The 13776-nt window shown below is 30.7% G+C and overlaps 2 protein-coding genes across 2 annotated transcripts in view; one reads left to right on the top strand and one right to left on the bottom strand.

Annotated features, from left to right (window-relative positions):
* The window catches only part of Myt1 (protein kinase, membrane associated tyrosine/threonine 1), a gene marked incomplete at its 5' end in the record, with an annotated part of 53246 nt that extends 47717 nt beyond the window's left edge, over positions 1-5529 (top strand). The window contains 3 exons of the mRNA XM_035365514.2: positions 1891-1995; positions 5045-5171; positions 5273-5529. Coding sequence (XP_035221405.2) covers positions 1891-1995; positions 5045-5171; positions 5273-5299 — 259 coding nt within the window. The remainder of the gene's footprint in view (positions 1-1890; positions 1996-5044; positions 5172-5272) is intronic.
* A 7315-nt stretch (positions 5530-12844) lies between these two features.
* The window catches only part of LOC118194298 (LIM/homeobox protein Lhx4-like), a 34227-nt gene continuing 33295 nt past the window's right edge, over positions 12845-13776 (bottom strand). The window contains exon 5 of the mRNA XM_085817798.1: positions 12845-13094. Within this exon, the coding sequence (XP_085673924.1) occupies positions 12846-13094 (249 nt within the window). The 3' untranslated portion in view covers position 12845. The remainder of the gene's footprint in view (positions 13095-13776) is intronic.

Genomic DNA, 13776 nt, shown 5'->3' with positions numbered 1-13776 from the left:
ATATATAGTTTGTGCTGATTATATGCAGGTAAGGCTACCCCTAAAGTACTCTTGTCTCCATCAAATTTAATGACATGAATCCTGCTGTGTGTGGTGAAACAACTCCCTGCATTGCTTTTTTGAATTAGCATATAATTTGCCAAATGTCATTTCAAAAGATGAAAAGTTTCTGTTAGACCAAGAAGTCAATTATATAATCACTTATCGTATACAGAAATAGAAGAAACTGATATTGTAAACCTTTGTTCTAAAAGCTATAATGAGATGGAAAACAGAACTACCCAGTATTGATAAAACTGATAAATTTATTTTAACTTGCTTCCATATATCCACTATTAAATGTGCATTTGATTATATGGGTGATATTGTGACAGAATATAGAACATCCTTGAAATGTTGGTAACCTATATGCTGTGCAGTCTGGGAAATATTGTTTATTCTCATTAAACAAAAATACATGTGAAATTTTTGGATCAAAAAATCTCCCGCAAGATTCTATTGGTGAAGATTTTAAAGATAATTTGCTGAATAGTTGAACAACTTGCCAGAATTCATTCTCCTCCTCATAAACCATTCTTTTCCTACTAGCAGTTCCTCTTCACAGTATCTATTAATAAACACAATTCAGATACTTCGTGTTCTAATATAATATATAAAGAGTTAAGTGAGAAATCATTCCTTGCATTAAACTTTATGATATTTTTCATGTATTAGCAAAGGAAAATATAAACACAGTAATTCAACACTTAAGCCTTACTCTGTCCCCCCCCCCAAAAAAAAAAAAAACTAAGCTTATCAATTATTTAAAAAAAAAAGTGTTAAGAAACCAAATAAATAAAATAAAAATTAAGCTTCTCTATGAAATGGTGTGGTAAAACATAAATTATATTTTTTTGACTTTCCGAATCAAACTGTTTGAAAATATGTGTTTGTGTATGTACGTGTATTACATTACTATGATGAATTATTTTGAGTTATGTTGGGTTCCCCCCCTACATTTATTTATTTATTTATTTTTAATTGGGTTACAATCACCCTTACCAAAGACTGACCCCTAAATCAAATCCTTGTGGGCCTAAGTGATAATCATGGGCTAGTTAAAATATTCTCAGCATTATTTCTACACCTTCCATATTTGTCAAACTTTGCATTTCTCAGTAAAATGTAAATTTGATGAAGGATTAGTATAGCTGTGATCAATACGTCATGGAATATATTGCCAAGAAGAGTACTTCAATGATTATCAATTATGACTTTAATTATTGCTGAAAAAAAAATGGCATGGAATGAGTTTTCACAAAAGATGCCAGAACAGGTGTAAATAGTGAATAATGGTATCAATATCTGCAAAAGAATGTGACTGTATGTAAAATTTTGGGATATCGCAAAATTTGGGAGTACAACACAATTCTACCAAACATTTTAAGTCTATCTTAAATATGATTGCTTAAAAAGTGAGAATTTATTTAAATTTTAAGTGTTACTTTTATAGGTGATGGTCAAAGAGATTCATTAAAGTTATCAAATTGGATTAGTTAACATGCTTATATAATGAACTTAGACTTTCTTAAGTGATATATTAAATATCTCAAAAGATTCTTTAAAGTTACCAGTTCAGTTTAGTTAATGTAGTTTAATAGGAAAACCGTATGTAATTTATTAGATTTTTATTGCCATGTATTTAATTACTGTAAAACTGGAATCAAAATAAAATTATTTTACTTTGAAGCTGATGCAGACAAAGAATTTTGAGTTCAGTATCTATACTGTGAATTTTCTTTATGTGTAGCTTATTCAAGCATGTTTGAAAATAGTCAAAAAGTGTACTCTGCTTAACTGAATTAGTCAATTGTATGTAGTGAATCACACATTTAATATTATATTTTACAGAGCAGCATGTCTGGCAATGTCTACTCCATGTGGATTTCGTTATTGGAAAGAAAAGCTTCATGATGCTTCCGGATCTCCTTGTTTGTCTAGTAGCAAAAAAAAAGGGTTAGATATAATTTATGTAGAAGCTTTTTAATATGAAACTAAATTCATTCATTTAATATTTTATCATTGGTTTTATAAACTATTTTTCTTTTCCGTTTTTTAAAAGTGAATTAAAATTTTCAAGCCAGTCTTGTAGATTGAATGTTATAAAAATTATGGATTTCACATCAGTTATCTAAACACATCAGAATTTCTTTCTGTCGAAATTACTTAAATTTAGTAAAAGTTGAATGTACTGAATTATCATTTTACAAAGTAGATATTGTTCCATGTAATGCTATGTGGGAAGAAAGTACTAAAATAAAAAATAATGATGGATGTGTTTCTTTGTATAAAAATCAATTCTGAATATTAAAAAATAAGAATTCATTATTATTATTATTATTTATTGTATTTTAATTTTATTTTAAAAAATAACATTAAAAAAACTTTAAATATATTTATTATTACTTATCCACGGTCTCCCACGAAATCCACAGAACTGAATAAATTGTACTGCACAGTTTCCAGCAATTTTCACCACACCTGCATACCTCTCTGTATATGGTGAGGTGCAAGTACATGTAACAGGTGTAAAAAAATCCAGAAATGAATAATATTACTGATACACATTGTTAAAATAATGTTCAAATATTTTGTTTTTATTACTTCTAAACCATGAATATATATTAATAGGTACATACATAAAGAGAATATGGTGTGTAGTAATATATTATATCACTATCTGTATTAAAGTTAATTTAACAAAAACAAGTGTTTTTTTTTATGAGAACATTGAACCAGGAATGTAGGTTTTCTTTAAGTGATGCTTTAGTTAAGTTAAAATAGTCCAGATTCTAAGTCTCAATTCTATTCAGATATAAAAATTATTTGTACCATTAAATCAGTAATTTAATATTACAGAAAAGTTAAGTTTACAGTCCAGCCTCCATTAACAGACACTCTGTTTTAGCAGACAATTTTTGAATCTCTTGAACTTTAAAGTAGAAGACCAGTTCACTCCCATTTAGTAGACATTCACTGATAAAGAACAAAAGCCTTGGCCCTGTGGATGCATCCTAATAGGAAATTTGAATGTATCGCTATTAACTTACCCTTAAAAATGCTTATTAAATATTTGTTACTATTCTGTTTTGAGGACCGTAAAAAAATTGCAGCAAAAATGTATGCGCAAATCTAGCAAACGCGCCTATTTAACAGAACACCAAATCTAGCATACGTGCTGATGTAAAATTGCATAAGTTTAGATAGTTCTATATTTTGTAAGACGCCATTGAAATATTAGTTTAATTTTTAAATCCTTTTTTGATATACTGTGGATTTAACTATTTGGGAATTGCCCATGACGAAAAGTCTGCAATAGAATTTTTTCAAAGAAAAGGCATCATTCATTATAGAAAATTATGTTTGAAAAAACAACGAGATGAAATTATGCTTTAGCGATAACTCAGTAGCGAAATAGCGATGCAAGAATCCATTCAGTTATGTTTAGCCTTTTTTTATATAAATTATAATAATGATCTGAAATAGTTATTTACTTTTATGCTTCCATTTAGTTATGTTTAGCCTTTTTTATATAAATTATAATAATAAAAAAGTATTATATGAAATTAACCTTTCATCTAAATTAAAACAATAATCTTAGATAGTTATTTCCTATTATACTTCCTTTCTTGCGTTAGGGTTGCTGCAATTATTTTTGGCAGCCCTGGCATCAATAATAGTTTGGCGATTTTTTACGGTCCTCAAAACGGAATAGTACCAAATATTTTTATGAGATGCTAAAAGAGAAATTGAAAAACTGAAAAATATGTAAACTTTGTACATGTTTAAATATAAATGTAACTGAATGCAAATTTTTGTTTCAGATAAAAGAAAAAAAAAAAGCAGTAAATGTTTGAAATAATTCATTTCAATTTTTTAGCTATTTTAGTATATATTTAATTAATAAATTGCACTGTTTATCAATACTAAATTGTTTCATTAAAATAATATATTTACATTTGTTTTAGGTTTTTCAAAATAAGGCTATTCCTAATCTTATTTGGCAGACATATATTTTGTAAGGGCTTGCTAAAATATTTGCTAAATCCCTCTCTTTTAATTTTCTAAATAATTTTTTATGGTTTAGTGCTAGATTCTATCTTATAATTACCTAACATGATTATTAACAACATATTCATGCATAACTGAAATGCAGTGTTGCCAGACTATTTAGCCGTAAACTCTATCGTGGTTAAGTGATAAAACTGATAAATGCTTTGTTTGGCTTAAATTTGAATCTCAGCAACTGAAGTGGTTGTATGGGAATTTTCATGGTTTATCCCAGGGCTTCTTAAACTTTTTTCAGTCGCAACCTCTTTTTATCAGTGAGATTTTTTTGCGACCCCATAAGCATTGCACAAATCCGACACAGGCGTGAGTGAAACTGTCAATTTTTTCACTTGTACTGTAATATACTATTGCAGTTTTAGTTTATTAACTTTAATTTTTAGTTTTAAAACATAGAACAATGTGAAAATTTTAAATAAGTCATGATGACAGCATCACGTGCAAATCAAGTAAAATGAACGTTTATATTATAAAAAGAATGCGTCGAAATGTTTTCATTTTTTTCTTTGTCTGTGTGGTCTTATCTTTATCTATTTTCAGATACACTGTGTACAAATATTTGGTAATTGTAAAATTATTATAATAAGTTAAAGAAATATCAAAACTGTTAAAATTTTTGGTGACCCCCTGCTGCAGGTCCTGCTACCCCCATGGGGGTCACAACCCACAGTTTCAGAAATTGTGGTTTATCCCAACTCTAATTTCAATACAAGTTTTTCTGTTAGATAATCTTCTACAATAGCTTTCTTCCCTTAAGCGAAAAGTTGTTGTAGTTTGTTTTAATCCAGATAACCCTAATCCTTGTACTTAGCATTAAAAATTAAATTATTAAAACCTGATGAAGTATGTTTTAATGTCATTTGATTTATTTTTTTATTTCATGTGGAAATAGTGATGTTCGGTACTCTTGAATTTTTAATTTATTTTCTTTTTTAAGGATTTCTCCTTCTTCTGGTGTTAGCCCTAAACAGTTTAAAAGTCCTCGTTTACAACTTTTCAAAGAAAGTGATTCAGATGATGATCTCAGTTTGATTTCAAATATTCCACCAAAGAACCTGATGAGTGTATGTATTTTTGTTGTTATTTTTTTCTTAAAATAAAATGTTCAATTAATAAATCTGCATTTCCTTTAATTTCTCTAAATATCTTGTTTTCTGTTATTTAGGTATTTGACTCATTGACAGAAGATTGATCATAATTTTAGGAAATATTCAGCATTTTGCTGTTTGGTGTATATGTATAACTTCGCATTAAAAAGTTTGTAAATAATGTAAATTATTGAATTGATCCCTTCATTTATTTGAAGACATTTTATAGTGCTGTAGTGTTCATGTTATTAATTTTTATTTCTATAAAAAATATTATGCAAATGTTTTGTATATTTTATGCACAATAAAACAAAATATATTTCTTATTTTAGAATGCTTGTATGATTCATATTGAATTTTATCAAAAGTTTTCGGAATATCAGAAACAGATTTAAAGACTTTTAAGTATGAAGAATACCAATTAATTTTATTTCTGTAGTTTTTGCTTGCAGAAAGATTTTTGACATTAATCTTGCTGCATGTAGTTAACAAGTAGATTTCTAAATTTTGTTTTTAGGCTTTTGTTTGGAATTGTACCATACATAAACATTCTGTTGTTCCACAATGTACAATCAAAATGATTTTTTTTTTAAAGAAAAAGTGTGTTTATAAAGTGATGTACCTACAATATGAATGTTGACCATTTAAATTTTGGATTTTTCTTTTGTCATTTCATATTTGATATTTATCAGTTTCGAATGATTTGGTTTATTAATTATTAAAGTTGCAGTAACTATATAAGAATTATCTTACTTTGAAAAGAAAGATTTTTCAGAAAACTTTCCAAGGAGATTAATCCCATATTTTCATTAAAAAGAAGTACCTTGAGTTTTTTTTTTTTTTTTTTGTTTGTTTTGCTTTGTTTTCAAAGTTTAAATTTTATTTGAAGTCTACTCTTCAGTCTTTAGTTTTGATGCTGTAGTAAACTTAAATAACGCCCCACTAAAAAAACTTTAATATTAGTGTAAACTTTTTAAAATGTATACTAGTGATATATCATCATATTGCAAATACTATTTTAAGAATAATATTTTGTTTACTTTTTAGAAATAAAATTTTTATAAAACTAAAATGCAGTAAAGAATTCTAAAATGAATATTTTTTAATAACGATGCTAGTGTTAGGAATTTTTTCAGATTCCTTTTTTATGCTAGTCTTTGTTTAAAATTATTGACATTTGTTCTCAGAAATGTTGGTAGCTTCCGGGGGGCCTGCTGTATTTTTATTAAAAAATTCAGTATTAACAATAAATTTAATATAATTTTTGTTCAGATATTTTTCAGAAAGAATCACGCGGTAAATATATTTTTGTTGTTCCAAAGTTTGTGATTTCAGATTTTTATGAGGAAGTTTAAAGGTATTTTATTTTAATTAAATAATTATTGTGATTTGAGCCTTTACTATAAGTTTTTCTTTTTGTATTCATCAACAGAATGTGAATCAGGTTTTTGTGTATTTAAGCTGAGGGTTTAGAATTGAAGTTTCTGGCAGCTATGTCTTGTTATTTACTTTTCCCAGCTTTGCTTAAAGTTATATTCTGGCCTCAGCATCTTGCTAGTCTATTCTTTGAAATACGTGCTGGTAAAATTCTGAGCCATATGAGCTCATTTTTTGTGGTATGGTATGGTCCATATATTTTTATATAGATAGTATCATGACCAAAGAGGTGTATACCTTAGAAACTATGCCACTGAAATGGTATTGTGAACAAGGTAGTAGTCCTATGCATTCAACAAAGCTGGTTCGAATGAAACATGAATGACATTTTGCCATTGGCCATAGTCACTGAACTCAGTTAAGAACATATGGCACATAAACTAAAAGATAAACAAACTCTCACCCATCAAATTTAAAGGAACTGTGGAGAATTGTGCAAGATGCATGGTATTCGCTTCCTGTTGAAATATGATAAAAATTAGTCAACACCATACCACACAGAATTAGTGCAATCCGTAAAAGATAAAGGTTTTCAGTTAACTATTAATAAAGAGATTAAAATTTTGTACTAAACAAAGCTTTTTTTTTTTTTTTTTTTCTTAATATGACAAGGTATTTTATGTCTAATGCATGTTTCTTAAACACTTCAAAGAAAACAATCGTAAATTTGGTGATACGTATTGAATCAATAAATTATATCATTAGGATACACATTGACCCTAAATTAAAACTTTAAGTAGTCATTATTCTTGAATTTGAATTATATTTATATATACACACTGTGCTTTTGATTATCTGTGCATGGTGATATCCACATGTGCTATGCGCACAAGAGTGTTAAAAAACATGCAAATCCGAGCATGCTTTAAAAACTGCTGAATTACATCTTTTAGGTTTGGTTTGAATGATTTCCTCATGCAGTTCATTCTACATGTACATAGTCAAAGGCGTCATTTGAATTGATCACTGGGATTTTTTTTTGTGTCATACATATTTGTTGTATTTGTATATAAATGTTGATCTGAAAAACACTGAGAAATGGTGTGATGCCAGTTTGACTGAGTTATGCTTTCAATGCTTTGGTGATGTGGATATTGTTTCAAATGTCATAAGAACGGAAGAGGCAGAGAGTGATACTGAAAATGCAAGTGAAGAAGATACTCACAATTACATTAGTTCCAAGACAACAGTGACTTCTGTTCAAATTCTATTGGACTTCTCCAACAGATGTCTTTCTGTTTTGGGACTGTGCTAAAAATTCGATTTTATTCATAGTCTTCTGCCCTATTCTCTATGTTGAAATTGTTTTCCTAAAAATTTTTATCTTATTTTGAGATATTTCATAATTATTAAGTCTAATCAACAACTGATGTACGGGTAATTGCCTACAGTTAATTCCAAATCAAAATTAATCCAAGAGCAGTTAAAATAATGCATTGATAATCTGTATTCGTAGTTAATAGAAAGATACAATTGTCAATTTGGTACTTCAAAATTAAAGCAGCCACCTCCCTCAATCACCAAAATCAGAAGATTAGTCACCAGAACTGTCAAACTTGTAATACCTGTAATAACAATAACAGTAAACTTACAGTAACAACAATAGGTCATAATTTAATGTATATAATATTTAATGTGTGCAGTGCAAAGTTTGTGCAATTCTCTCATGTTTTCTGTTTCCCTGTGCACACAACAATCTGTTTTCACTTAAAAAATTTATAAAATTAACATATTCATCATCACGCACATTATAGGTACAGTCAAGTACCGGAAACTGCAACATGGAGTACGAAATATTGAAGAAAAAATACTTACCGAATAATAATGGGTCATAACAGAAGTACAAAATTATTGACATCATGATAAAAGTTTTTTCTCCTCCAATCTGCATCGAGGTAAAAAAGCAGACGATTCACTCAATTCTTCTTTCAAGTTCACAATTCTCATTGTTGTATTTTCTGAGCTTTGTTATTTCACAAGATTGTTTAGTGCTGCCGCTTTTTTTTTATCCAGATATTTTGTGCTTAAATTAAGAATATTTTTAATTTCAACACTTTTTAATACAATGACAGATAAACGCCCTCGTGATTTTACTGCTTGCAGTGTTGAAAAACGTAACACGTTTCATTGACGGTAATGCAAAAAGTGGAAATTCTGCAAAAGATGGAGGCAAGTGCTACTCCTCGGTTTATAGCAGAATCGTATGGAATTGCAACATGAACTGTGCATGATATGTGGAAAAATAAAGAAAAGCTGTTGAAATTTTACAACAACAGTGATTCTAACACCAGAATCTCCGAAAGCAGAAATCTTTGCATGAGGCAAAATTGGCAAACCTCAATGCTATCTTGTATGAGTGGTTCCGGCAGCGGCGGAGTGATGGGTACCAATTTCAGGACCACTCCTGAGAGATTCAGATTCATGCTGATTCAAAAATGAGGAGCCATGCAATTTCAGCAGCGGTTAGCTGAACAGATTTAAACAGAGACACGGTCTACGTTATCTGAAAGCACGTGGGGAAAAACTTTAAGCAGCTAAAGATGCTGCAGAGGAGTTTATTAATAAATTTTCCGTGTTAGTGGAAGAAGAAAATCTTACCCCAGATTTTTAATATGGATGAGACTGGACTTTTTTGGCGATGTTTGCCAAGAAAGACATTTGTGACAAGCAAAGAAAGTGTACCTTCAGGGGTGAAAGAAGCTAAAGAAAGAGTTACCATTTTAGTATGCAGCAATGCAGCTGGAACTTACAAATGTAAACCAGTGGTAATGGGTAAGAGCACCGATCCCAGAGCTCTGAAAGAAGTAAAATCCTTACCTATGATTTACAGGAATAATAAAAATTCCTGGTTCACAAAACAACTTATAACTGAATGGTTCCTGAAGCATTTCATTAAAGAGAGTAGAAGACATTTTAACAGTGTGGGGTTGCCATCAAATTGCAAGATTTTACTATTGTTAGATAACTGCTCTGCACATCCGGATACAATAATTTTAACATGTCATGACCCTTTTTATGCCCCCAAATACTACATCATTGATCCAACCAATGAACCAGGGCATAATACACAGTATTAAATGCCACTATAAATCAAAGTTTCTGAAAAAAAATTTTTCTTTTTCCATTCTATTCCACTTTGTGATTATATATTTAAAAAAAAAAAAAAAAAATTCATCATCAAAGACTGCATTTATTTGTTAGCTGAATCATGGAATTCTGTTTCCCAAACAACATTAGTTAATGTATGGCCATCTTATATGTTTATTGAAACTGAGAGTGAAGACAGTGATTTTTCTGGTTGTAAGGTCAGTGCAGCAAGGGTTAAAGCAAGAGAATTGCTTTTATAATCGAAAGAAAGAATAAATGAAGAGGCTTTGTAAGAAGATATTGATAAATGGGAGCCAACAACTGGCAAATCAGATGACTGATGATGAAATCATTGGCTTTGTTTTGAACTCGCCACAGCAAGAAGACAATTCTGATACCGACACAGATAGTGAATGTGATAGAAGTGAGAAAATATCTTTTAATGAGGGTCTGAAACATGGTGAAAAATACCTAAAATTTTTAGAACAACAGAGCTGTGACACAGGCCAAGAGATTATGACTCTATAATTTACAAACAAAACTTACTCTGGAGCACCCCGAAAGTTTTAAAACAAACTTCTATCAGAAAATTATTTAAAATACGTAAAAAAAGAAATATTTTATGCTTTATTAAAATCCCTTATCTTTATATGTCTATTGAGTACATCCCTAATGCTTTTAAATATCCCTGTAATCACTAATGTAAATGAATAATATAATCAATTTATATATGTAATAAAAATTTAATGCATATAATAAATTATTGTAATAATGTATATAATAATTTAATTAAATGTATCTAATACACCTTATTTATTTTGCACTTTTAGTCTGAATATTATGATTTATCTTTTCTGTTTTGAAATCCACACAATCTCTGGTCCCAAGCTTTGCAGATTTCTGCACTTTTACTGTATTATATTATATGATTGCAGTTTTTCATTTTTTAAGGTTGTCATTGTGTTTTCTAGTTTTTGCCAAATTAATTTGAAATTTCATCAAAACACGGTGGCCTCTTTAATCCTGAAGTACCAACAATTTAGCTATACATTCAGTGGTTGAATCTGGGAATGATAGCATTTTGTTGTGTAAATTAAATTAGTGTTTGAAACAAAAGGAACAAATTATCACTAATGGAAAAATAAACATCATTAGAAATGAAAAACACAGAGTTATAAATGACATTAAAGAATAATACGTACTGGAGAACTTCAAAATGTCATTGTGTACAAACTTGCTTACCTGTTTTTTAGCAAAGTTCATCTGCTGTAACTGCTGTTTATACTACATATTTTTCTTTTCCTTTCCAAGTTTTCTATGAACAGTTGTTTTAAGGTGATGGTTTGTGATAACAATTTTTACGTTGTTTCTCAATAAACAAACATAATTTCCTCTTCTTTATATATATGAACATAAGAGAGAGAAACATACGTATATCATAGTTAGTTTGCCTAGTAGAATATATAAAGAAACAAATCCCCATTTTTTACATCCTATGCATATGAACTCTGTATCTTTCAATAAAGAGAGATTTTAACTAAGAGTTTCAATTATCTTGATTACTGAATCAATCACGCATCAATTAATTCCATAAAGAAAACAGAAAATTTGTCTTCAAACAAGATATATAAAACTTATGTATTTAAAATACAGGAATATTTTCAATATTCCTGTTTTTTAATACACGTATACACTCATGAGCCAAAACATTATGACCATCCCCACATTTTTCAGCGAACATGTCTGTATGACGTGAAGGGCATTTATTAAGTGGGAAGGGTATTTAACTGCTGCTGGAGGAGGTAATGAATTATTTTTGTGAGTGATGGGAAAGGCTGCTGATCGTGAATTTAATAGAGGGCAGATTGGGATTAGACCATGCAAAACAGTCTACCTCCCATAGGTAAATTGGCCCGTGGATAAGATTGTAATGGCCTGATAACTCTGAACGAGTATCTAAACTGCATGACTGGTAGGTTGTTCACGACCTCCCCTTTGTTACTATTTATGCAGATTGGATAAATAATGGTGAAACCAGCAGTAGATGCCAAGGTGTTGGACATCCACACATCATCAAAGAAAAAGGATGTCGAAGACTGTCCTACTCGGTGCACGGCACCAGACAGTGGCTGAACTGACAGCCCAATACATTACAGGTCCAAATGCAAGTGTTTCAGAATACACAGTTCAACAGACACTGTTGGGTATGGGACTGCGCAGCATACATCCCGCTCATGTGCCTCTGTTGACCAAGCATCATTGTCAACTACGCCTACATTGGGTGCAGGAACATCAATACTGGGCCATTGGTAAGTGGAAGACGGTTGTTTGGTCAGATGAATTACAATTTCTCATTCATCACATCAATGGTCTTGTCAGAGTATGCCGTCTTTCAGGCAAACAGTTACTTCTCCCTGTACAGCAGGACATACACAGGCTGATGGTGGTGGTATTATGCTTTGGGGAACATTCTCATGGGCGGCTGTGGGACCCTTAGTGGTATTATGCTCTGGGGAACATTCTCATGGGCGGCTGTGAGACCATGAAAGCTGTGGACTGTCTGAATATAACTGCAGATCAGTTGCATTCGTACATGTCGTCTATCTTCCCAACTGGAAATGGAATCTTCCAACAGAACAATGCCTTATGTCATAAGGCTCGAATTATGTTGGAATGGTTTGAGAAGCATAGGCATGAATTTCAGTTAATGTCCTGACCATCTAACTTGCTGGATTTTAGCCTGATATATTTGGGATGTCATGGAGCAGCAGCTCAGAGTTTACCATGAAGGAATATCTTGACTTTACAAAATATGCTCTTAGACATTTTGTACAAGACATTTGTCTAAGTAGCGTGACCACTGCTTAGACATTTTATACAACATGTCTTCAGTCATCTACCAAGAACTTGTGACATCCATGCCAAGGTGAGTTGCAGCTGTTTTGCAGAAGAAAAGTTGTGCAATGCATTATGAAGCAAGTCATCATAAAAGTTTAGGCTCTTCAGTGTACATACTTCTTATTAGGAAATGCTAAAATCTGACGAATTAATATATTTAATGCACCTTCTTATACTACCATGACTTGAAACAATAAAGAATTGCTTTACATGCAATGTATCACAAATCTACTTTCTATTATTTGTGTAACACAATATTTGTTGGAAAACTGTGAATTTGAAGTCTGGAATTGAAAACAACCAGTCAGCTGAGTTTATGCTACTGGATCCACTGTGTAACATTTCTTCTACAATAGTGTGAGTGTTGGCTGTTTTGTCTTTCTGAGGCTTTACTTCATAATACTTCTTTTCCCAGTATGGCTTTTTAGCTTCTTTCTTCAAACGTTTCTCTTTAGCTCGTCTGTTTTGGAACCAAACCTAAGAAAAGGGAGAACAGTCTCATTGAAATTATATGCTTTTATGTCACATAAATTTCATGAGAACTATTAGAGCATTCAAATATGACCATAAATTTTTGGATTTTTCTTCTCGGTAAATGACTTGAGATATTTCGACTGTCATATATTACAGTCTATTTAAGACTTCATCTTTTCAATTGCCTGAGAAAATTACTAGATGTATTTCCGCACGTGAACAGAACATTATTGTTTAATATTTAGTTGTGAAAAAGGTTTCAAGTTTCTAAATTTTTACCGCTCTTTCAAGATAATATGGAGAATAGGGTTTGCCACATGTAAGTGTATAGGATATGTTGTCACATTGCACCATCAATGTCACCAGAACAAGGCCCATTTGGCTCCCTTCGCGAAATTATTGTGGTGCCCCTCCTTTGTATGTATCGCATATTGGTACACCTTGCACAAAAAAACAATTCTCTATCTCCCATTCTACTGGGCCAATTGATGAAATTTAACTTCCATTTTTCATGTCTCGAAAGCGAGACTTAGAATATTAGAATACCTATTAGATTTATATATAGCGTTGTATTCTGACACAAAATCTGACTTTTTCTGAAATGCCATACCTTTTTTTTTTTTTTTTTTTTCTATATTTCAATTCTACGACTCAAATTTTACCAAAATGCCAAATTTTGCAAAAA

This window comes from Stegodyphus dumicola, chromosome 5 (assembly GCF_044657685.1).
Source record: "Stegodyphus dumicola isolate Sdum_Otavi_A_Nest chromosome 5, ASM4465768v1".
In the NCBI taxonomy this organism is placed as follows: domain Eukaryota; kingdom Metazoa; phylum Arthropoda; class Arachnida; order Araneae; family Eresidae; genus Stegodyphus; species Stegodyphus dumicola.
This window is presented reverse-complemented; position numbering and strand designations above follow the sequence as displayed.